General features: G+C 39.6%; 1 protein-coding gene across 3 annotated transcripts in view; it reads right to left on the bottom strand.

Moving 5' to 3' along the window:
• The window catches only part of Efl1 (elongation factor like GTPase 1), a 123,053-nt gene that overhangs the window by 92,216 nt on the left and 4,399 nt on the right, over positions 1-26,438 (bottom strand). For 2 of the 3 annotated variants that reach the window (XM_055623377.1, XM_055623378.1), the window contains exons 4-8: positions 22,446-22,530; positions 12,038-12,171; positions 10,518-10,655; positions 8,821-9,035; positions 762-885 (exon numbers count right to left, since the gene is read on the bottom strand). In XM_055623377.1, the coding sequence (XP_055479352.1) occupies positions 762-885; positions 8,821-9,035; positions 10,518-10,655; positions 12,038-12,171; positions 22,446-22,530 (696 nt within the window). The remainder of the gene's footprint in view (positions 1-761; positions 886-8,820; positions 9,036-10,517; positions 10,656-12,037; positions 12,172-22,445; positions 22,531-26,438) is intronic. The other variant, XM_055623380.1, reaches the window with a different exon arrangement.

Below are 26,438 nucleotides of genomic sequence, written 5' to 3'. Positions count from 1 at the left end.
CATGGACTTTATTTGTTCCACTGAGATAGACACACACCATATCTACAGAAAGTCAAATGTGGGAATTAAGAAGAACTTGCCACCCACCAAGTTTGACAACTAGTTCAATCCCTGGAACTGACACAGTAAAAGGAGAAAACCAACTCCTTTAAGGAAAAATGTAAACTAATGTCTTTAGTTTAAAAAATCAAACGTGAGCTGTGAAAACCATTGGTTGTACGAATGCTATTGCATAAACATATATAGACAGAACAAATCAAATACCTCCTTTCTGAAGAGCCTTTGGCACCCTTATTGGGAATTAAGAGCCACGGCCTTGAATGACTAGTTTAAAGTCATCAATATACACAAATGTGACTTTCACAGCTTTACTCACAACACGAAAAAGAACTACACTGTCTAATCTTAGATGAATACACAAGCAAAATGGTATCTTCACAGTGCCCAGGATCTAAGATTTAGAGTACTCGGAAACTTACTGTAACTTACTTTTAAGAGACAGAGCATTACTATTTCTCAGGTTGGCCTTAAACTCCTAGGAACAGACCCTCCCAAGGAGCTGGGACAACACACATAGGCAACTGTGTTTAAAAACATGGAGCCCTGCAGAACAATGCTTGATGTAAGACTCGTGCATCTGCTCTAATTCTGTGCCTCTGTGAACTCATCTGCGTAAACTAAGGCTGAGCTGTTTCTACTACTAAAGCTGGGACGGTAAAGCTTTCCATGGCCAACAACCAAACCAACACAGACCACACTACCTGGTCGGCTTTCATGATCTTCTTAGCCTTCATGTTTATATAATAATCTCCCCACAAGGTTTTCAGAAGAACTTCCTTCTTGATGCCAATTTTTTGACTATAGATTCTGGCAAAGTGCTCAATTCTGAAAGAAAATCAACAGTGCATGCTATAGCAGTAACAATGAATACAGCTAACAAGACACTATTTCTTTGCCATATACTGTTCAAAATGCTTTATATTACTAAATTAATATTTAACTATCCTACAAACTTCTCATTTTATAATACTACAAAGGATAATACTACAAAGATATTTCACAGTTAATTTGGGATTCAAATGTGAGCCGTGTGACTCTGAGGTCCATGTCAATGTATATTCTATATACTATCTAGGCTGTAGCTCCCTTTTTTAATTTTGCATGTGTAAAATTTGTGCAGAGTTTAAGGAAGCAAAGGCGCCAGTGGCCCATTATAACTCTACTAATTACAGAGGTTACTTTGGTCTTCTACTGTGAGTGCTGTCATTCACAAGGGAAACGAACTCCAGAGCCCCTGATCTGCCAAAACTAGAGACGCCACATTCCGGAATAATCAGAGAGATACACATATTTACTCAGTTATTGCCAACCCACACAGAAACCAGCCAGCACCCCAGTTTCCACCCACTGGAGAGGAGTCAATCAGCACAAAGGTATAGGGCATTCTCTGGTTAAAGGCCTTACAAACCACATTCCTACAGGAAACAGTACTTCTCACTGTGTCGAGAGCTCGAAAAGTACTAGCATCTTAGAAGATGCGGACCAAGACAAAAAGACACAACTCTTCAACACGAGAGCATAAGCTGATGCAAGAAGGAACAGCCTACAACCACAGTGATAAGAAAGGGAAAACTGTTCTTGTTTGAGGGCGGCACAGTCATGTTGTGGGCTGGTCTGGTGCTCTGTATTTAATTGTTAATTGCCTGTCTCTGGAGATCTTCACTGTTCTATAAGCAAGTGCTCACACACACACACCAAGTGATGCTATATAACCTTGCCTCCCAAATTATCTCTGATTGGCCAATAAAAATGCCTACACCTAGGCTGGGCAAAGAGAGTTAGGCAGAGCAAAGGTTGGAGGGCTTGGGAGAGTAGAAGGATCACAGAGAGAAAGACAGAGGAGGAGAAAGAAGAAAGGAGAGGTCACCATGGGCTAGTGTAAGGAAGAAGCACGTGACCTGGAGCAGGTTGCTGAGGACTGGTATGATAGAGAAAAGCAGCCCAAATGGAAAGCATGTGCAAGTATTAGCGGAAAATTTGGATGGGAAGTAGCCCGGGTAGGAATAATCAGAGCAAATGGCATTGGCTGTGGGGCTGGGAGGTAACAAGGTAGCTTAGGGGTTTATATCTGCCCAGTCCCAGTACTTTAGGGTTATTAAAAATCTAACAGGTTTCTATGTCTTTTATTTCATGATAGGTAGGTTAAATAATAACCACTACATTAACAATCATATGAATCGTACATGGTCATCCATGTGGAAAAGTTCAAAAGAGCCAACAAAAATTGTGAATGGAACTAATGCCTGACTAAAGCAAAATTGCAGTCAAAGCTAGCAAAGACAGTCAATGTTTCCCTACATGCCAGCAAAGACAGTCAGGCGGCAAATAAGTCTGTCTGGAACAATGACAACATGAAATGCTACATGTTTATAGAACAATAGTCACTTCATTTCTGATGGGAATGCAAAACAGTACAGCCACTGTGGAAGACAGTGTGGTGGTTTCTCAAATGTCTAAACACACTCACATGTGATGCAGCAATGGTATTTTAAGTATTCACATAAACTGAAAGCATATGTCCATGAAAAATATGTCCGTGGATGTTTATAGCAATTCAATTCACAATTTCCAAAATTTGAAGCAAGCAAGCAAAGTTTCCCTTAGCAAGTCAACACATAAACTGTGGTACAACCAGAAGAGGGAATATGACTCAGCACTAAGCAAAAATGAGCTATTACACCACAAAATTACACAGAGGCAATGAACATGTTTGTTGCTAACTGAATGAGGCCAAGCTGTGAGAGACACGCTGCTGACTTTCCTGCGTGGCAGTCTGAGGAAGTCTAACCTATGTGAGAGTTAAAACGCCAGCGGCTGGCCGTGGCTTGAGGGAGGCAGGAAAGAACACACTAGTGTGTAAAACTTCATTTTCTATTCGATTCAACAGTTATTTATTTAGCAGTCATTTTTTTTTTTTTAATTTTTCAAAAAGGTTAATTTCCCTGTAATCTTATTCTTTCCTATTAGCTTCTGGAAAAGTCAAACTATGCTGTGTGGATGGTGCAGGTCACAGCCCCACAAGGGAACCCCGCTGGTGCCAACACCACTGCAGTGTGTGTTTGCCCACCACAACCAATGAGCTGCACCGTGAAGGAGGAAGGTCAGAGTAAACCCATGTATGGAGGAGCTCGTGAGATTTGTACTTCCCCATCAATTTCCTTGTGAACCAAATCTGCAGGTTTTTTTTTTTTTTTTTAAAGAAAGAAGAGAAGGAGGAATAAGAAGAGGAGGATGAAGAGGCAGAGGAGATCTACCATTTTCCTCACTGAGGAAGGAATCCAAGGGTAGCACACTTCAGTCGAGCCTTTACAGGTCAGCTAGGAAGCACAGGGGTTAATAGTACATGAGTTAAGTGATATTCAAAGAAACCACAGGAGTTGAAGTCAACAATTACAGGAATGAGAAATGCTAAGAACATCACCCAGTCGCTCAAAAAAAAAAAAAAAAATGCAGAGTACAGACAGCTGAAACAGTAACAACTGACTCTTCTCACCGAGGACAAAGGGAGAGAAAAAGAGCCAGAGATCAAAAACCAAATTAGCTATAGCTGCTGTAGTTCTGAGGCTGGTTACAAGAGGCTCTTTCTCTCTGTAATCTGTTACAGTGTAAACTTCATTTTCAACTTGATCAAATAGGTACTTACTTAGAGGTTTCCTTCATATTTTTTTTAATTTCCCCAAATTTTAGTTTCTATAAAATCTGTACTATTAATTACTGTTTTTGCTTTTTTGAAACAGAACACTCTTCTTCGCTCTACAAGTCTCACTCCAAAGACCTGGAAATTTCTGCAGCTTTCCATTACTGAACTGCTAGACAAATTGCTACTGTCTCTCCCTGAAGGATTGGTATTCCCTGGAAAAGTCAGGTTGGAGGATGTGCTCAGGAAATCAGGACTTTGTGTGGCTACAGGCTTCCAACAGTGGAACTTTGGAGCTGCCTATGGGTCCTGGATTGTGTTGGCAAGTCGCAATGGATGCCTGCAGCCTGCTTGACAATCTGTATCTAGAACTAGAAAGCTACAGAGACAAGATCTCCGAATGTTTGTGTAAATAAAGCTTTGCCCCATAACCAGGAAAACAGAAAGAACACCTGGCGTCTTTCACCTATCAGTGCAGTGTGCAGGAAGGCAAAAGCAGAGCTGTCCAGTGGGGTCAGCCCTGCTCCTGGTGGCAAAGACAGGAGCACTCCGAGGCACCTCCTTTTTCTGCGCCCATTTGACTGACACATCCTGGTCAAACCTTCAGTAGGTGGACTCTGTACATTGTGTTTTTACATTGATATCTTTCATGTGGCAAACTTCTGGATGCCTTTTTTCCTTCTTTAAAATGAAGAATTTTATGTATTTGCCAAAACTGTTTAGATGAGGAGGATTTCCAGTATGGCTTTTGTTTTGTTTAGTTTCTCCAGGGATATCTTTTTCTTCTGGGTAGCCTCCTCTTCTGGCTTTGGAACAATCCCAGTGAGGATCATCTCGATGTGGCAGGGGAGCTCATGCACAGGTTAATCCAGCCCTGAGCTCTGTTCCACTGCATCTTAGGAGCTCTGTTCACTGCCTGTGCCCAATGACTACAGAATCTACAACTAAACCTTTAAGTAGCATATGCAGCACCAATTCAGCACTCTTTTATGGCCACTGACCCTGTGTCCAGCCCCACTGTTTGGGCTGGGTGCACCTACTCTTTCTACCATTATACACACATTGCTTCTTTAAAGTGATGTCTTGGTGGCTTGAAAGATATGCATACCTTGTAACCTGAGCAGTTTCACTGGTGTTCTTAAAGTGAACATGAAGATTTGAACCTCTTGATTTGCATGATTTTGTAGGGCTTAAGAGTCAAGAGACTGGGGAAACACCTTCACAGGTGACCTCAGACCACACATAGTAAGAGATCCAGTATAGTTTTTATTTCATATTTTCAGGATTTTCAAGTATGTTAATTTGTTACCTAAATCAAGTCATATTTCCTTTTATACTTTTTAATATTGTCACATAAGTGCCCCATTTTAAATTCTAAAAATGGTAAATATTTTCACAAATACTCTTTATCAGAACTACAATTATAAGATATTTGCCCTGCTGCTCAGGCCAGCATCTTGAAAGTTTTCTGCAGTTAGTGACACATGCAGGTAATGTCAGGTCTTCAAATCTTCCTTCCTTCAGTTTTTTACTCTAGCGTAAGCACAGAGTTTGCTTATTGACCTTGACCCAGTCCCCATTATTACACAGTGGCTTTATTCATGCTTTTGTACTATGAATAGAATAGTTATACTTTTAAAATATTGATAGTTTCTAATACAATTTCTCCATTCTTGAACTCCAACTAATTTCCTCTACAAAACAATTTCAAATTAGGTGCCACAAATACTTTGTGAACATAATCCAAATTTATAAATCTTTTGTCAGCCTCCCTGACTGACAGCTCCTTGTGGGAAGTGACTGAGCCACATACCCTTTGCCCTCCAAGATCCCTGTGGATTAACATTAATTGCAGGCATCTTGGGTTTGGTGCACAGAGAAGTTAAGCTATGAGGAAGGGCTTTATCATCGTCTCTGCTGTGTTTCCATTCAATAGGCAGTGACCTTCATTCCGTAAGCCTAAAATAGGAATTTAAGATTCCCGAGAATTCTCACCCAGAGCAGTTCTCCTGAGTGAAAACGAATTAAAAGGTCCCACCTCGGAGACAGACTGGGTTCCAGCCTCTAGCCATACTTAGTAGCACTGTATGTACAACGCAGAACCCTCATCTAGGTTTTTTTTTTTAATGAGCTCATTTCTACCTTTTGTGACACCCACAGCTGTCACTTTCCCTACTCACTGACACCACAGAAGACAAGTGTAAGGATGCCATCTGTACTTTCATTTCCATAAGAATTTCCTCCTAAACTAACTTAACCTTGTTGAGAACAGGCATGAGTTCACCCATCTATACATCTGGAACAGTGACTAGTAATACGTAAAAATGGAGAAATATGAAAGGGATGTCCTTTTCTATCCATTCAAGACTCCTCCTCCTTCTCCACACACAGCAAACTTCCTCCACTTTGTAAGACTTAGACTCAAATTAGGATAAAACAGGAAATTACGAAAATCCTTATTATGGACAAGCCCTCCACCTTGTGGCTCACTAGCAGAATGCTCACTAACTACTGTAACAGGGCTGAGCTTATGCCATTTTACTTTTCCTTTGGTTTTTTGAGATAGGGCTTAGCTAAAGTTTATGCTGACCTGGAACTCACTATGTAGCTAGCTCATGCTCCCCTCAAACTTGTCATCTTTCTGCTTCACCCTGCTCAAGTACTGGATTATAGGTACGAGCCACTATGCCTCATTATGTTATCTTTTTAATTAGAAAAAAAAAAAAATTAGAAATCCTTTTAGCCCAGTCCTCTTATTTTTCAGAATGTGACAATACCAAACTACTGACCAGGTGGAGAAAGGTCCATATTCCCTGTTCTCTCTCTACACCAATATCTGCATTTATTTAGGTTTGCTATAATCTTTTAGGCACAAAGTTGACTAAGGCACCTATAAACTGTAACTTATTAGAAATGGCCCCTGCATACACAGAGTCAGGGTTGGGTCTCATTATAGTCACCTGCCACCATGTGCTGGGAATTAAACTCAGGACCACTAGAAGAACAGCCTCTGAGGCATCTTAACAGCCTCATAACCTCTGAGCCATCTCTCCAGAGTTAGGTCTCTACCCCACAGGGTTGACCCAAGAGAAGAACCATGAGAAAAAAACCACATGACCCAGTAAGGTTGATTTAATGTTACCGTCAGCTCTGTCCCTTTGCAGCTGAGCAAGGCTGAGCAATCTTCAGTGCTTCTGAGACTTAGATAATAGATGGTTGTGAGAATTTAATCAAATAACTAAAAATGACTAAATGTCTAGCATATGTAGATACTCGGTAAAGCTTTTTTCCATATTAACCTCCACTAGCATTGGAATAAAAGTAACTGTACTTGTTCATTGATGAGCAAAAGCTTTAAAACACACAAGAAACTGCCAAGAGAGGAAATGAACTACGCTTAGGGTAGGAGAATAGTCCAAGTGGCTCTGGCAAAGGTACAACAGAAACTCAATGGACAGGCTTCTCAACAAGGGCACTAGAATAAAAAAGGAGTCAACTTCAACCCAAGCCACATACTTTACACAATTATTAACTCAAAATGAGTCAGAGTTAAATGTAAAAAGGAAAGCCCTAAGAGACATGAAAGTAGAAAAAAGGTTGGTTGAGAAAGGGAAATAATGGGGGAGAAAGGGGAAGAAGAGAGAGTGAATATGATCAAAATATATCATGTACATGTATGAAAATGTCATGAAACCCACTGTGTGTAATTAATATATGTGAATAATAACATTAAAAAGAGAAAGAAAATCCTTAGGGTCTTGAGGTAGGCAAAAAGTTATTAAACTTAATTCGAAATGTAAAACTTAGAAAAAGTGGTAAGCTGATTCACCTAAATTAAAACCTTTGTTTTGTAAAAGACACAGCCAAGGAGATGTAAACTTAACCACAGACCAGAAAAAAATATTTGCAAGCACACACAAGACAAAGGCCCAACATCTACAATTTACAAAGAGCTCTCAAAACTCAGCTGCAGAAACACAATAGACAAAATGGACAGGAAAAGACCTAGGAGAACAGAGATGTTAGATCAGCAGTGGGGAAAGACTGACCACACTGGCAGTCAGAAAATATGGATTCAAACCACAGTTATCAGCACACCTCCAGAGAAAGACCAAAATGACAACAGTGATGGCACCAAATCATGATGACAATAAGAGGAAGCAGATCACACAAGACACCTGGGAATGTAAAGCAGAGAAGTGCTTCAGAAAGCTGTGTGGTGATTTCTTTAAAATTAAATTCACTGGTTGGATGTGCCTTAGTTGGTAAAGTGCTTGGCTGCATTCACATCTACCTGTAATGTCCCCGAACTGGAAAAAACCCAAATGTTCTTTATGGGTGAATGGATAAACTGTGGTAAATCTACACTGTAGAATACTATTGAGACAAAATAAAAGCAACTAACACAGGCTGAGTACCCCAATCCAAAAATCTAAACTCTGAAACGTTTTAAGTGCTAACACAACCTCAAAGATAGAGAATTTCTCCAAGACCTTTTATGTTCGGACTCAGTCAAAACATGTGTGCACTTAAAATGCTGGGTAATCAGACTGTGTGCATTTAATATAAGGAAATACGGATAGAGGCTTCAGTCCTATCCCAAGATACTTCATGTACATGTAAATATTTAAAAGAAAAAATCAGAAGTATGAAACACTTCTAAGTGTTCTAAGCACTTCAGATAAGAACTCAAACACGTGCAGCAATTGACATCAGTATCTGGAAAATTCTGCTGAATAAAAGACAAATTAAAACAGACTAAGTTATTTGGCTCCATTTCTATAGTCCACTGTTTTAATTGCTCTAAGATTCTTAAAATAGCAAATTACAGAATGAAGGACAGTAATGGTTTCAGAGGTTATTCAGGGCTTAGGGGAAAAGTAGATGTCATTACACAGGGTATCACGTAGAAGCTTCCTGGTGATGAAACGTTCTCTAGCTTGACCATGTCCATGTTACTGTCCTGAATGTGACACTGCATTACTTTTTTTCATGATGTAAGCATGGCAGGACACTGAACAGATATAGGATAGCTCTTATTACTTGTCATAACGATATAAAATTAAAATTACAGCAAAACAGTTAAGATAATTACAAAGGGACAGAGGTGCAGAATGACTTACCCAAAGCCCCAGCCATCAATTGCACTGGTAAATACCACATTGCCCTGCTCTGGGGAGAAGTACAGCTGAGAGTCGTCCACGTCCTCCAAGCCAGTGCTCCAGTCATACACTTGATCTCCTTGTTCAGATTGTGGCTTCAGCTGGGACTCTGTCTCTCTCTCTGCTCTTTCTTCTAGGACTTTAGAAGTAAAAAGAGTTCCTGTAAGTGCGTTAATCTAGGAGAGATGGCGAAATGGCAAAGTGTCATTCATATGCTTAGGACACACATGGGAGGGAACACACTGTCTAACCTTTCCTAAGGCTAGAACCTTGTCAGAGTTTAGTTCACTGCAGGTGACACTATAATCAACAAACAACATATTAACCTAGTCTTTCAAGTTCCAACAAACCCAAGGCTTATAAGGCTTCCAGAAGGCCATCTGTGAGTATTTTAATCCCGAGGAGGTTCACTAAAAACTCACCCTACCCAAATCCCCAAACTTTAATCAGTCCTTCTCCTATTTCCCATATCAGCTGTTTAAAGTTCCCAGCATCCTTCAACCTTCTTCCCCATGTCTAATCTTCAAATAAGTAATCTTATTTCCTACCCCAAAGAGAACAATGAAGCCTGCTGCTCAAATCCGCCCCTCTCCCAGCTTATGTCCTGCTTACATGTACAAACACTGCTGGCTCCTCTCTTGCCCCTCATGGTGGTGAGCATATTTCCTCAGTGTTTCTGCTAGACAGGAGATGTCTACAGCTCTTCCTATTTGTGCAGGGAGCTGTCCTGGGCAACCATTCCCTCTCAATAGCCTATACCTGTCTTTCTTCCCTTTAGCAAAAAAAAAAAAAAAAAAAAAAATATCCATGCTGATCCTAAAGAAGTTCAAATTCCTCTGTATGACATAAGCCTCACTAAAATGCAAGGCTTGCTTCCCCCCACCCCCTACCAGGTCCCATTTCTGTTCACTTCTTATCATTACCTCTCAACTTTTCAACTATAACAATTTTCCTGATGGAAACACTGCCCATACTTTCTCTAGGCTTCGTGACTTTGCACATTTTTTTGTCTCCTGTAAATGTTCTTCTTCTAACTTTCAACTTGGCAAACGCTTATGGGTCCTCCGTGTCAAGAGCTTGCTGTGATACCATCTTTTCCTCTCTGGCTCAGATTGGCTTGAGTAGCTCTCCTCTGGCTCTGAAATCACATGGGAGGCACCTGGTTGCTCTTCAAATGTCTCAACTGTCTGTCTCGCTCACTATACTGGGTGCTCTATGAAACCAAGGATTCTGGGTACCCATCTTATACTTATTATCTATCCTTCACACACGATGAGCATTTGGCACTGCATGTATCTACAAATATTTGATAAATAAACAAACCAATGCCTAAACAAATCTTCATCTCAAAGTTAAAATTAAAAAAAAAAAAAAAAAAACAGCATACAGCCTCTTAGCATCACTTCACTTAGGAACCAAACTATAGAATGTTAAACACGAGAGCCTGCAGTCCAAGCCTGACACCGACGGGTTCTGGCAAACAGACTGACCCTCCAGAGCACACCAGCTGTGTTCCCTCTGCACAGTACGGTGCCAATAGACAGGAATCTTAGGTGATAAATGTTCACATAAATGTATTTTCCTTAATACCACCTCATAGTCAACATGTCTTTTAATAACTTTTCAACCAGTTTTTAAAGTACTGAAGAATACAATACCTGTTCTAAAATATTCTTGAGGTGAGAATAGGCCTCTTGTGGGGTGAATTTTAGTTCCACTATCAGGCGATCTATCTTATTAATCACTAAAACAGGGCGTATGTTTTCAAGCCAGGCTTGTCGCAGAACTGCCTGTGTCTGAATTAAAAAAAAAAAAAAAAGCAAAAAACACCTCATGATCTGCAAAGATACTAGGGCACATAAGATAATCTCAATTAATAAAGAACACATTCTCAGGCTTCATTATAACCCAGACTAAACTACACAGACACACATGTTCACATGTTCTGCAAGGACACACACACACACACACACACACAAAGAGAGAGAGAGAGAGAGAGAGAGAGAGAGATTGACTGACTGACTGATTTAAAGGAATTAAGAAACAAACACCTACCACTCTTGCACATAAGTCAGAACTACAACAGTCCCAGAAACCCCTGCTCACCCCCCCTGGTCATAGGTCTTCTATGTATGTGACCACTACTCTGCTGTCCTAAAGGCAGGTGTCTTCTTCACCCACCCTGTCAGATAGCCCAGTCACCGCACACTGCACAGGATAAGGCTGAGACACCTGCGGCCTCGGGAAACACACACATGGCTACAGAATAATTAGAGCCTATCTTCCTGCAATACTAAATTTCCTCCTTTTAAATACATTACACCTTTTAGTATTTTTAAAGAATTATATAAAGAAGTATTAAAAGAAAACATATGCTATGGAGAATTCAAAACTCATTGGGATTTTTTGGGTCTTTCTCTGTTTCTAAAGATCAGATGCAAGTTTTAAAAAAAAATGTTAAAAGAAATGAACTAGCCTTTCTGAGTTTTGTTGCCACAAGAACTACATGTTGACTCTGGCCTTAATGGCAAATTCTTCCAACTTTGCTGAGAATAGAAATACTGATTAAGGATGTATAAGAGTAATAGTGAGGGGCTGGAGAGGTGGCTCAGAGGTTAAGAACACTGGCTGTTCTTCCAAAGGTTATCAGTTCAATTCCCAGCAACCACATGGTGGCTCATAACCATCTATAATGAGATCTAGTGCCTCTTCTGGTGCAGGGAGAATGCTGTATAAATAATAAATAAATAGATCTTTATTTAAAAAAATAAAAGAGCAATATTGAAATTCCTTATGCAGGAAGAACACGTGTGCATGTGTGTTCCGAGTCTCCAGGAGAAGAGACCTGTCTTGTCTAAGGGAGAACCGTCCTGGGCTGTCAGCAGCCTTCCAGAACTTGGAAACCTTTCCCACTGGAACAGAACCTCCAGGTCCCTCTCAAACTCAACACGCTCTTGCTTTTGCTAAGTCTCTATTCTAAGACACATCCATCAAAGTGTGGCCAGCTTCTCTTACGATCTCTTTAAGCCTTTGGTGATAAACGTCTTCGCAGACTGGCACACTGCCAGAGGTGAAATATAAAACCCACTGTCTGTCAGCACACAGCAATCAGCAGTGTCTCCTCCTTCTACACCCTCTTCAGCCAAATAGAAAGGGCATTTCGGATCACAGCTCTCACCTGTGGACAGACGCCCTCCACAGCATCCACCACAATGATGCATCCATCACAAATGCGAACCGCTGTTGATACTTCTGAGGAGAAGTCCACATGTCCAGGAGAGTCTATCAGATTAATCAGGTACTCCTCATTGCCTGAAATAAAATTTGAGGACACATTTTCAGCTGTGCAGGTAAGCAATCCTCTTCCCTGGGGACTCGAGAACAAAGATGCTTCTAAGATGAGACTGAGCAAAGCTACAGAAGCCACAGGTTCAATCAGTAGCCATCACTCCAACTTTACCACTGAATATGTGGAATCTGACAGCATCTACAAGAACTTAGTGCATGCCTGACACTGTGGGGAAGAAGGCACCAAACACATACTGGATCACTAAACTATCCCTATGAGATAAATATCTCTATTCTCGTTTTACGCATTAGTCAGTTGAAATGGAAAGAAACCAATGCCTAAGGCAGTAGTTCTCAACCTGTGGGGCATGATCCCCTTTGCGGGTTGAATGACATTTTTCTCAGGGGTCACATATCAGATTTTTAATTATGATTCATAACAGTAGCAAAATTGCAGTTATAAAGTAGCAACCAGGTAATTTTATGGTTGAGGGCCACCACAGCATGAGGAACTGTATTAAAGAGTTTAGAAAGGTTGAGAACCACTGGTCTATGGGCTCAGGAGTAAAAGCTGTTCAAAGGGGGTCTCGACTGCCCATTTAAGACATAAAACAGTTACCAGGCTGAAACTCCTATAATTTCTCAAGAAGCAGTGTATGTAAAAACAACAGGCAGACTCAAATCTAAACTGCACAAACACGTGAGGAGCTGTTATTCTATTATGTGCCAGGTAGTGCGGGATGTGTTCCACTTTAATATTCCCAGAAAATGGAAGCGTACAGTGTTTTGTTTGTTTGACTTTACCACTGAAAGCCACACTTCCCTACAGAGCCCCGGCACACCCGGACAACCTCTCATCAGCAGATGCAGATTTAACATTGAGACAATCAGTAAACCATGCGAAAAGTAATCATGCTACAGAATACTGCACGTAACCCCCATCACTGCCAAAAATGATCTCATTTCAAAGTCCAATTAATTACATGAGTGCTCAGATGTAAATGTTTGTTCCTCCCCTTCGCTTTGTGTTTATTAACTTCCACATGTTAACGAATTACTATTGGGCTAAATGGTACAACGTATGGGCCATGTAAAAACTTTTCTGGAATATAATTCTAAACACTTGACTTGTCCTAGGTGAAATGACAAAGACAAAATGTCACGGCAGTAACATAGCCAGTGGCTCACCTATTTGTGCCTGCTGGTTTTCTAAGTTTATAGTGTACTCTTACACCCCTCCACAGTAGTAGCCAATGACAGCTAGATACAGGAACACATAAAAATGCCTACCCCTAGGACATCCAGCTAGAATCTCACTCTGAGCTCGTGGAGGCAGGCAAGTGGGGTTGCATGTGCCAGTAACTTGAGAGGCCAGGGAAGAGAACCTCGAGTTCCAGGTTCGTGGGACTAAACCCTATCTAAATGAAGAAATACCAGCTGAGGGCTGCAAAAAGCACTCATTTTCAGAGACCCCTTTAAACCGATCCATCTGGGCAGCGCATTGCCGTCCACATGCAGAAACCCCACCGGTAGGAGCCGCTGGCTTCCTACTCGTTCCGGCCCCTCCTGAACCCTCCGTTCAGCATCCCTTTCTACCCAAGACCTCCTCCAGTCTAGGGACACATAAATGGGATGTACAGATCAAATATTCACAGACAATAACTTATAAACAAATTTATCTTGAAACACTCTTTAGTCTACATATACACTTACTACTTACTAATAATTAAAACAAATGTGCATACAAATGAGATGCTGTACTGATTTATTTTTACATCAGGAATTAAATCTTGAGTAAAAACTTGGTAATACACAACACATAGCATCTTCCGTGTTTTTTTCAGAATGGATCAATATTCTGATTTCATAATTGTCAATACTGAAAACATCACTTCGCATAAATGTCAGAAATACGCTTAAAGCCACTTCAGAAATAGTTGGGAGTTCTGTCTAAATCCCAAGCCAAACTTACTGAATGGTTTCTTAGGAAACCTAAGTCATACCTTAAAGAGCAATATTTAAAATTAAAAATTCTAACACAATATTAATTGATTCTTCGCTGAGGAAGAATCTTTGTTTTCTGTAATTAACCTGCTGTCTCCATAAGCAGAGACAACTTCACATGTAAGGTAAAATACTGGAATTCATAACAGAGAGGAGTATCTGAACTGAGCTGGGGGGGGTTTCAGACAGTGTTTGTTTAGCAGCATGAAGTTAGCACCCTCAGGCCACCTGTTCTCTTATCCTTTAATGAGACTCCAGACCTTCCAGCAACTCTGAGAGAAACAAACATACCCTAGCTATGTGTGCCTAATCAGGCATCCAATTCTAGATTAGGCAGTTCTCAAAGGGCATAGAAAACCAGTGACACACCAGGAGTTTTATTGGAAAAAAAAATCTACATTTTGAAAACTAACAGTAGATGAGCAGGTAACCAGCAGCACACTGCACACAAACATGTTAAATGTCCAAAGATGGCCTGTACTAAAATAGCCGTCAGTCTGCTGAAGTTGGCGTTTCTCAAGTGCACTTCATGCTGAGGGAGCAGTGCTCCAGCCAGCAGCAGCTGCCACGGGTAGAGCTGTGCTGAAACCCAGGCCTTCCAACTCCCTGTCTGATGCCTTTTCCATCCTAACCTTTTCAAAGTAACTTCAAACTGAATTTTGAAAGCAGGGGAAGAGAAGAGTCTATTTATGAAATGTCTTCTACTACTGTGTGGATGAGGATCCCATTTTAAAAATCACATAAAAACGTACCCAGATGCAGACACAGATACACCATTAAAAACGAGACCTAATGTGTTGCAGGCTGGCTTTGCAGATGTTATGTAGGCAAGGGCCGGCTTGCACTTCTGACCTCTTGCCTCCATCTCCTGAGTGCCAAGATGTACAGGCACACACAAACGTCATACATTCTGCAGACTGAACCCAGGGCCTCCTGCATACCAGTAAGGACTCTACAACTAAGCTATGTTTTCGATCCCTTCTGCTTACTTATTTTTATAGGAGTTATATGGCAAATGATCTTTCCAATCTGTAACGGAACCCTTCTACCCCAGCTTAAGGCTGATGGAGTAAGTGTCAAAGTGAGAGCAGGATGGTGGGAATTTTCCAGGCTGTAACAGTAAACCGTGATGGAGCATTTGGGAACAAAAACCTCACTGCCTTCTTTCCTAGGCATTCTGAACAAACCTCCTCATTTCAGGTGACTGATATCATAAGCCAAACAACAACTTAAAAAAAAAAAAAAAAAAAAAACAGTTATCTGAGGCACACCGCTGAAGATGTCAGTCACAACCGTGTACATAAATCATTTGGCACCTGCACAGCGACTGACCTCCGGTCTCTCTCCACGTTACCACTGTCCTCGTGTATTTTAAATCAATGTTTAAAGCTATGTGACAGATCAGCTAATACTGTACTCTGTAGCCTGGATCTGGCAAGTCTTAGTCCTCAACTTGGCTTTACATGGAGACGGCAGAACCCTTAAGAGGTATGACCTAGTGGTAAGTCTTAAGTCACCAGGAGTGTCCTCCAAGTGGCTGTTGGGACTCCAGTCGCTTCCCTTTTTCTCTTTTATTTCCTCCACTACATGATGAATCCATGATGTGCTATCTCAACCACAGCCAAACAGGCCTGGGCCAAAACCTCCGAATTCCTGATCCAAAATAAAACCTTCTTCTTTAATTATTTGGTAACTACAACAGAAACCTAACGGTTGATTATTTGATAGAATTATAAAGCCTAAGACACACTCTCTTCTATCTGTGGACGTGTTACGTGATATGTATTTATGTATAATGTAAATTTCTTAAATATGGTGAATGATTTGCTCAATTTGTAACAGAAATCTTCAAGTTGTATGTGAAACTTATCCCTGCTGCTGCATTCCGGACCAGTGAGTTCCATGAACCTGTTTCTCAGGCATTCTCAAGTGAGAGAACATAGCATGACAACTGGGGTCATCCCCATCAGCAGGTCACCAAAAGAGGCATAGTGTAGACTGAGATAAAGCATCAAAGTGAAGTTCTGGAAGGGGAGAAATTAATGACGTAGGAGTAATGAACAAACAGGCTTTCCTTTGGATGCACAAACCCATCCGAAAGCCCTCTCTGGATCTCCCTCCACCCAGAAACCAACTGGACCACACAATGCTGCCTGCCTGTGGTTTACTTCCTTCACTTTGCTTTTCTTCCGTGTAATTCCAGTCCACACTAGTCCTCAGACCTGTGGCCACATCGTGGACTGCGCCGGCACAGAGGAGCCTCTCTTCAAAGGTCTGTTGGACTGGTAGTAAAGAGCAGCCGCACCTCCACATTACCACAAGTCTTTACTTGCTGGTGTCTCACTCCGCTACCCCACCCCAGAAGGGGAGTTATAGGTTAATGTCCAATCCTCTTGTGAATGTCACCTTGCCAGTATGTGTCGTTACAATAAGATGCTGAGCAACTGAGAGAATAAAAGTAGTACTAAACTTGGGCCAGGGAGAAAAATGTAGGGAGATGTCAGGTTGAAAAAAAACCGTGTAATACAACTGTGCAGCAAGGCAGCCTTGAGCATGTTTAGAGGCCAAAATTGAAAGAAGATAATGACACAGATGAAAAGACCCTAAGTGGAGCATGAATTCAGAGACAGGTCTTTCTTAAAGACAGAAGAGAGGCAAAGGTACCATCCCATTACATTTAAGGGAAGGGGGCAAACAGTTGAGAATTCTTTTCTGCAATAAGGTAGATAGCAAAGTCTGCTGAATTCCTGAAAAGGACTTTGAGGGGTTTATTAAAGACTGCTGTAAGTTTTCAAACAGTTGTTGGGGAGAGTGAGCAAGAAATGTAGGGAACAAATTTTATCAAGATGGAGTTTAGTTGGGGGCAGTGCTACAGAGGTCAAGGAAGCAAAAAGAATGCTGGAGGAAGAATGGTTGGTAAAGTGACACCCTGGGCCCTGTGTTTTAGAAGGCAGAGAGCAAGTAACGGAGGCTAACGGGGCTGAAAAAACTCAGAATCTTATGAAATAAAAATTGGGTACTTCACCATAGGAGCAAAAGAATAGGAAAAAGCAAGTCAGCAAAGAAGGGAGTACTGATGCTTCATTGTTATTATTGACTAAGTTCTTTACTTCTCCGTTGCTCACATGTTGAACTTTCTATTATTGTTGAGATGAGATCTATGTTGCCCAGGCTGCTCTCAAACTCACAGGCCGAAGCAATCCTCCTATCACAGTTTCTGAGCAGGTAGAAGTGTGCCCACCAGACTCAACTATAAGCATTTAAATTTGAAGTGTCAAAGATGGCAGCAGGTAAGGAAGTAGAAAACTAAATAGCATTCATTGTTACTGAAAGGCCAACATGTAACAGAAGTCATTTTAGGGGATGGTAAGAGCTACCTTGGAGAAGTTACATAAAAAATAAATAAAGAGTCAGGTGTCAAAATCATCTGAGAGCCTAATCAGGAGTTCATTATACTAAGAAAAAGGAACAACTAAATGGCAGGAGTCTTGAAGGAATTTAAAACAGGACAGAACTAGCACTGGAGTGAGAATCTGGGCAAGAGCGGCAATCCCATGTCCTACTTCAGACATAAGAAACGTAAGGATAGCAGTGTGGTCAGAATGAGGAAGAGGGAACATCATTAGTGATGTTGAGGGTATGCTGATATTTGCCTTGGAAAGTCTGCAGAGGAAGTTTTGGTGAGGAATAGTAGGAGGTTGAGGGAGGTGTTAGAATCACAAAGAAATGTGGAAAAGAGACGAAGAGAGGCCAGACCATGTGGCTTACATCTTGGGCAATGACCAAGGAAAACAGGGATGTGGGTAACACTGGCCACAAGATGTCCAGGAGTAATCCCAGTAAATCTTCGGTGGGAAAAAGCAAAGCTTCAGGAAGAATTAGTTGGGGCCTTGCCTAGCTTCCAACAGACTACTGATCCAACGGAACAGGCTGGAAAAGTAATTACTTGGTTCCTAGGTCTGCTACTGTATTCTAGAAACTTGTCCTTCATAAACTCTCTTAATCTCTGAAGTCCAGTTTGCACATAAGTAAAATCAGGATGACCATCGCAGAGGGTTGCTGGGAGGATTAAACAAAGCCATGCATAAGACAGCTAGCTCAGAATTCAACCATCACTAAGTTTTACCTTGAGTCTAGTATCAACTACATGCTTCACAAAACAAAGACAAACCATTGTCACAAAAAGGAAAATAAAATCTGAACTTTCAAATGAGAAACAGGGAATCCTCCCCCCTAGACTAACACACAGGAAGAAGGGAAGGGAAGCCTGTAATAGCAAACACTTCCTGGTACACTCTGGCCTTGTATAGCTTGGTGGGCTAAGTTTATTTCCCTGTGGCTCAGTCTCTGAAGAGTTAAGATTAAGCCAAAGGGAAGAAGCCATCATGGGTGTGAATTCTAAACCTGTTCACCACACTTACCCAGCGAGGAAGACCCTGCAGCTGGCCCTTGGTGCAGAAAGCTGCTGTGTCTCCCATCTCTTCAATCAAAGTAAATCCTGGCATAAGTGGAATCAAGTTGTTACATGCCTACATTTACAAAACAAACAAACAAACAAACAAACAAAAAACCCACTTCTAAACTTAAGTGTACTGTAATATATTCTGCATAGAATTTTATAATTTTAAAGTTGACGTTTAAAAATATTTATCAAAACTCCTGTAAATGCAAATGCCCTATAGCAAATTCCCAATGAAGCTGAAATGGTGCTGGCCCTCAACTTCAGGGTTTGGAGAAAAGAAACTGTGGAGATGAGAAATTTACTCTCTAGTCCACCCAGTCCTACTCAGATTGTCTCAGTATCTAGTCCTACTCAGATACTGGTAACGTAAATACCAGTATCAGTCTAAAACCAATGAAATCATATATAACAATGATATCTAACACTGAAGTCCATGAACTGTGTGTGGTGAAGGTAAGTTATAGGTTTACTTCAGTGTATATATTTTATGTACACACATAAAATTCAGGTGTATTAAATATAAAAATTGGAAAAAAATAAAATTAAGAGTAATTTGTATTCCAATATCTTTTTACTTAATATCATATAATAAAACATACTATTTATTATTACAAAAAAAGACAAAACATGTAATTTCTTTAAAATATTTAAAATACTAAGTACAAAATAAAAATGCTCTGCAGTGGCAATATTTCCTCACAGCTTCTGAAAAATGACTATAAATTAGAAATGCCAGAAATATACCTTTTGAGACTACTTAGTCTATGAATTTCATATTGTTTAAATTTTGAGTATAGTTATTGTATGTGCATTCTAAGAGATTCCAAGGCTTATATCATCTTGGGATGTTGAAAAGCAGTGGTTTTCAACCCATGAGTCCCAAACCCTTTGGTGTCAAATGACCCTTTCACAGGGTCATCCTAGACAATTAGAAAACAGATATTTACATTGTAATTCTTAACTAGCAAAATTAGTTATGGAAGTAGTAATGAAAATAATTTTATGGTTGGAGTCACCACAACATGAAACTGTATTAAAGGGTCACAGCATTAGGAAGGTTGAGAGCCACTGCTGCAAAGAGTTTCCAAATTCTTGAAATGACAAGATACATCAATGATATCTTTGTGTAAGGGGCATAAGTGATGGGTAAGAAACTACAATCCTAGTATTTGTTCAAGTGCTGGCATAACTAAATACGAGAGACTTCATTTTCTACATCAGAACTGGACCTCTGGAAGATGCCAAACTTGGGATTACTCTGATGGTTTTCAATCCTTTCTAGAGTGTTCCAAGATTGTTGTAAGTTTATCCTTTTAAACTAGATTAAGAGTTTCTATTTCAATCTAAAAAAATGAGAAATATAAACAAAACAAGGTCTGTTTCATTAAGTTTCAGAAAGGATTTAACATTTAGTAAAAATTCTCAACTAAAAAGACAATCAAATGGGATGGGAAAGGGGATAAAAGCAACCTATGGTCTTTCTTTAGCCATCAGCATCTCTCTTCCCCCATCTAGGTTCTTCTTTAGGCTGTCTCACCTTCACAGCACGGAACACCACTCTGGAAAACCAGTTCTCAACTATGTTCCTAACCCATAGGTAAATGAGGAAAACTCAATTCTTTGTTATAAAGTATGGAGAGCTCTGCCTTAAAGTCCCTTCTGGTTATCAGGCCATGCTCACAGAGACACATGTTTGACATTTATTGACTCCAATTCTTACTGCTATGACTAGATGACGAGCCAACTGAAGAGCTAATCCACCAGAGCAAGCTCCACAAAGACTGGCATAAAAGAAATGCTGAGGCACACATTAAGTCTATGGGTTAAAAACACAAGAAAGCAAAGCAGTTTGCACCACAAATGAGGTAAAGGAACAGATAAGTGTGAGGACAAGGAGATATGGAAGTACAAGGAGACTGGAACAGTAGGGCAAATCTATAAAAATACACAATACAAAAACACAGATCGAAAAAAAAAAGACAATTGAACCTAAAGACAAGAGTTCCAAAAGGAACATTCAAAAACTGACCTGATAGGGTCAGTCTGTGTTATATGCAGTTAACCATGGTGATACATGCTGGTAATCCCCACATTTGGGAGGTAGAGGCAGGAAGAAGGAGGATAAGAAATTCAAGTCTAGCTTCCACTATAAACTGAGTTTACAGCCAGCAGGGGAAATTCAATGAGACCTTATAAGTAACAAACAAAATGTGACTCCAATAAGATTCGCTTTTTTTTAAAAAAAATTTTAATGAAAAGTGTCTCTACTTATTGATTATATACATTCAATAAGTCTCCCTACCCTAAACAAGGCAGCTTGCATCTGTTTCTGTGCAACCTAGGAAGGAGCATGTATCTAGAACATTCTAAGATCAAGCTTCCCAAAGCCAGAGTTTAACAAAACATGTTAAGACTGCTCAATCTCAGGGTTCTATAAGCCATTTTCCCACAGTCTCTAACAGAAAGACAATGAAGATATGAAATAACTAAATTTTACAGTACACAAGGAGAAACTCAATAAAGTAGCTAAGGGCAGAAAAAGTGAGTTGAGACAAAGTTGGGGCGTAACAACTAAAACTGACACTAGAGGAATCGTGAAGTCAAAAAAGCAGTATGAGAATGGAAGATGAAAGGTTACAATCTCTTCAAATCTATAAAATACTATGGCAAGATTTCTGGGCCACAGACTGGGAATAGATACCTTAAAATAGGCAAGGGCGCATATTTAAAAAAAAAAAAAGGAGCAAATACTAAACACTGAGGACTGGTGTGCTTAAAAGTCACCAAGCTAGTTTGATATAAAGGTGGGTTAAAGGCTCACACCCCGCTCAGTGCCTCCAACACCATACAACACAGTGTGGTGCCAGAGATACACACTGTGAGGGATGAACCACAGGTCACTCCATTAGGGAAATAACTCTTTATTATTTTCTTCAAGATACACATTTCATATAAAGTTTTCTAACAGTACAAAAGTAAATATTTTGAAAAGCACAAATTTTATCATAGTCCAGTTTCTGAAGATATCTACTGTGGAAATTTAACATGTATCTCCCAAAAGCCTTTATCTGCATACATACCCATTTATACCTCACAGAAATACTCTGCAATTTGTTTTTCTGTCTCTTAACATACCATTCCCTACATAATTATAAATATATGACCTATATAATTCTATGTAATTAAGCATTCAAAAGCTATATAATGCTCCACAGCATGGATGTAACAATTCATTTGGGCATTCTCCTCTTGACATTTAAGTTTCTGGCATGTTTTCACTAATACAAACCTTTTGTGAACATACATCTTATGGCATTTGTTTAACCATTTCTGTCAGAGAATTCCCATGTTACTATCAGAATGACATCCGTATTTGGGGATAGCAAAATGGTACTGCTATCTTGTACGGAGTGTAGAGTAACAGAAAGTAGTGGTCAGAGCAACCCACGGTTACATAACTAAGACTCAAATCTCATATGCAGGCCATGGAGCAGAATAAGGATCCAGCCAGGAAATGGAAGGCTAAGGAGAGCCAGCTAAGTCTTAGCTCCTGACTTTCTTTGTGAAGAAATCCACACAGGCACCTGCTGGAGCCAGGCAGCTGTGAACTGCCAGTTCTTCTGCCCTCAAGCCAGTCAGAGCTCCCCATCTGCATCCAAGCCTGGACAGCCTGACTCTGACAACAGATCATCTGAAGAGGCCAGAATGAAATTCATGGAACACAAAGCAAAGAAACCGAGGCATGCGATTAATTCAGAAAGAGAAGGGGCAGGGCATGAAAGATGAAAAAACAAAACAAACAACAACAACAACAAAGCCCAGATGGGCTTACCTTCTGCATAATGGAGTGAAATGGCGCTGGATTTCATGGTGATCCCTCGGACCTGCTCATCTTCTCTGCTGTCCATGTATCTTAACTAGAAAAACAGAACATATGTTTCTTTACTTTCCAGTGACTACAGTGCAACATTAAAATGGGCTTAGTTTCATTTCAAACATATAAGCTGCTATATACAGCCCTCTGTGGGTTTTAAGTGGTAGGGTGCTAGAGAAGTGAGGTGAGTCAAGAGAACGCACAGACAAACAGAAAAGACATTGACACAAATGTCCACACACTGCTTCCCCAGAGTATTGCTCATCTATATCTCAGCCAGGAAGGATCAGGTAATTCAAGAAAATCCTCCAAGGGATCTAGAGTTCTTTCTGTGCATCACACTGCAGCCTTCCTTTCCTATCCAGAGGTACTTGATGATGCTCAAAAGTATCAGAAGGCCTTCAGAGGCACGAGGAGCCTTTTAAATGTATGTAGACAATATTTACAACATCAAAACTTAGCTGATAGAGCTCCCACTCAAAATACTTGAGAATAACATGCTAATACGGGATTGCCACACTTTCCCATCCTTAGTTTCCGTTCCCACAACTCTGGCAAAATACCATTTTGAAATGCAAGCTTTAAGCCTTATTTAAATAGAAGTTTTAAATTACATTTTCATTGCTCAATATTAAGTACCCCACTCGACCACTTTCATTATTATAAGATTCTCCTTACAAACATACCACATTTATTTATCCAGTCTACCAGTGAGACATGTAGATTCACTGCTTTTTAGTAATGTAAATGAGCTGATAAGAAGTCTGGCTTGGAACTGGAGAGATGGAGAGAAAAGCATTGTCGGGTTCAATTCCCAGTACCCCATGGTGGCTCACACCTGTTCATGAATTCCTGTTTCAGGAGATCTGTGCTGTCTTCTGTCCTCTACCAGCACTGCATGTACACGGCACAAGGACATGCATATGGGCAGAAACATCCATAAACATAGAGTTAAAATAAATAAATGTAAAAAAGAAGAAGAATCTGGGATCATATCTCTTACATACTACCCAAAAGGATGACTTCTGAATTATTACTACATTTACCTACCTTCAATGCTACCAGATATTTCCAATTTTATTTTTTTTTCACCAATCTACTAATGGACTAATCTACACTCAACAAAGGAATACTGTTTTAGTTTCTTCATGACCTCAAAAATTTCTAAATCATTTTATCTTTTAAATATACACTTTCCCAACTTCTAATGGGACTATCTTTACAGTCTGCGGTGTTCACTTAGCTACTGAGCATTCCTCTTCTGCTAGTATCCCATGTAAAGTCCATCTTTCGACTGGTTCCACTACAGGTTTGTTTTGGATAGATGTTATAGTCTCTGATTATTAGTTGTTAGTTAAATGTTTGTTACATTTTCCCTGATCCCAAAGCATTTTTGCTGTTTTTTTCACTTTGTAGCATACTTGATAAAAATGTTACTCATTTTAATGTAGCTGAATTAACCAACCTTTACTTTTTACCTTCTCAATATATCTACCCTTATGGTCACTGAAGTAACATCCCTTACTATTTTCTAAAAGCTTCAGTTCTTCCTTTTGTGCATTTTAAGTACATGCAGGTAGCTTTGTTTGATATTAAGTACAGGTTGGTCCATGATTATTTTCACATAGTTAAATAATTTCCCAAAGATTTTTTTATTAAAGTTATCTTTTCTCTACAGATCTGAAATGCCAGATCTACAATCAGTGAAGCTCTCATAAAGGCATCTGTTTCCAGGTCATTAGCCAATGCGATACCCAGCCAATTCCAAACCACCAAGTTACAATTGCCTTACAGCTTACGCTTCATGTGGGTCCTCTAGTAAGAGAAGTGGGGACTGCATAGGACACAGACTCACTTGCCAGCTTTTTGATCACTTCCCCCTGGCAGGACTGCCTTACCAGGCCACAGTGGAAGAGGACATGCTAAGTCCTCATGCAACTTGATGAGCTGGGGTAAATGGAAAGGGTGCTTCCCTTTCCTGAGAAAGAGGTAAGGGGGGAAAGATAATGGAAGGAGGGCAGGAAAGGGATGGAGTTACCATTAGGAGATAAAGTGAATAAAAATAAATTAATTAATAATAAAAAAGGAAAAAAGAAGAAAGTACATCCCACTCTGTGATTTTAAAATGGCATATCCAATTCATTTTTTAAATTATCAGAACTTTTCTATTTGCTAAATATACAGATCAATATGAAACAACCATCAAGTTTTTAAATACTGAGTCTGCCAAAACATGAATGAACATGTTATTTAAGTTTTCTCCAATACACTGTTACCCTAATTATATGGTAGATTTAAAAAACTGCTGTCTACTTATTGCTGGGATATACTTCTTTTCAATGACTTCTATATCCTGAAGCAGGCTAAATTCTTTATTTATAGTCTAGCAGCTTATTTATTATTTTTGACTTTTTAGATGCCCTGGAACTGCAGTAACAGATGATTATGAACCACCATGTGGGAACTGGAATTTGAACCCAGGCCATTTACAACAACGACAAGCACTCTTCACCACTGAGTCATCTCTCCAGCTCCTTATTTTCTACTTTTTTACAAAGCCATAGCATTTATTAGCCAATAATTATTTCCTTTCCAAGATTCACATTTTGCCTTATTCTTACAGCTATAATCTCCAAAACAATGTAAGTTAGAAATTAAAATACAAACAGCAGAAGGATATAATAACCAATCTTATTCAAGTTTCAATACTTCATTGTTAAAGTCAGTCTTTATTTTAATTTTGTAAAAAAAATTAGATTATCTTCTAAATCCACTTTGTGAGAGAGATTTATGATAGATACTGAATTTTATTAAATAGCCTTATCTTTGAAATATTTTCCTTTAATCCATCAATAGAGTCATATTAACGTTATTCTTAAATTCCTTGAGACATATTCCATTGAATTATAACAAACTACACTAATTTAAACAACACTAATTTAAAATAAACAAAAACTTTCTAATAATGACAATGATTAAAGATTTATTTATATTTCTGTATGAGTATTTTGCCTATGTGCACGTGTACCACACATGTAGAGTGCCTACAGACCAGAAGAGGGTGTAGAAACCTCTGGTATTAAAGTTACAGAAGACTGTGAGCCACCATGGGATTTTTTGCAAGAGCATCAATTGCTCTTAACCACTGAGACATCTCTCTAGGCCCATAACAATAATATCCCTCGGAAGGTTTACATGACATTTTTCTGTCCTGGGTTACCTTCAAAAGACTTTTGCATTATCATCTACTCGTAGGACTTGGCAAGTATGACCTGTGACCTGGCAAATATTCTCTGAGATTGGCGAGATGCCCTGTTGTTGGATTCCTCAACAGTTTTTACTGTTTTAGGTAAAACTAAATTTCTTCTCTTACTATGACAGTTAAACTAGCCAGGCATGTTTAATTAAATATTTAAGATATCTGGGCTGTTCTGTGAAAGATTTTTCTCCCAACTAATTCAATTTCTTAAATGATCACAATATTAAGTTTACTGACATGAAGTTGTTCATTATACCCTTTATTAAATCTCTAGCATTTTTCTTTCCTACCATCATTTCCTTCTCATTCTTGCTCAATCTTGCTGATCTTGTCAGTTCTACTAATCTTTAAGTCATTCATTAAAAAAAAAAAAAAAACCTCTTGCTGGGCGTGGTAGCACACACCTGTAATCCCAGCGCTCGGGAGGCAGAGGCAGGATTTCTGTGAGTTAGAGGCCAGCTTGGTCTACAAAGTGAGTCTTAAAAAGAAAAAAAAAAAAAAAAAAAACCTCTGTCTTGAAAAGAAAAAAGCTTTTATATATGCTATACTTCATATATTGCCTAAGTACAGTGAGCCACAAAAGCAGCATTAAGCTGGTCAAAGTACCTAATATGTCTCAACAGTGAAAATTAAAAATAAAAAAGCAAAATAAGGTTTTTAGTTACAGTGATCACAAACTGTTTACACTGTTA

This window comes from Psammomys obesus, unplaced genomic scaffold (assembly GCF_907164565.1).
Source record: "Psammomys obesus unplaced genomic scaffold, mPsaObe1.curated_primary_1811, whole genome shotgun sequence".
In the NCBI taxonomy this organism is placed as follows: Eukaryota; Metazoa; Chordata; class Mammalia; order Rodentia; family Muridae; genus Psammomys; species Psammomys obesus.
Note: the sequence above shows the minus strand (reverse complement) of the source record. Positions and strands in the feature narration are given on the sequence as shown.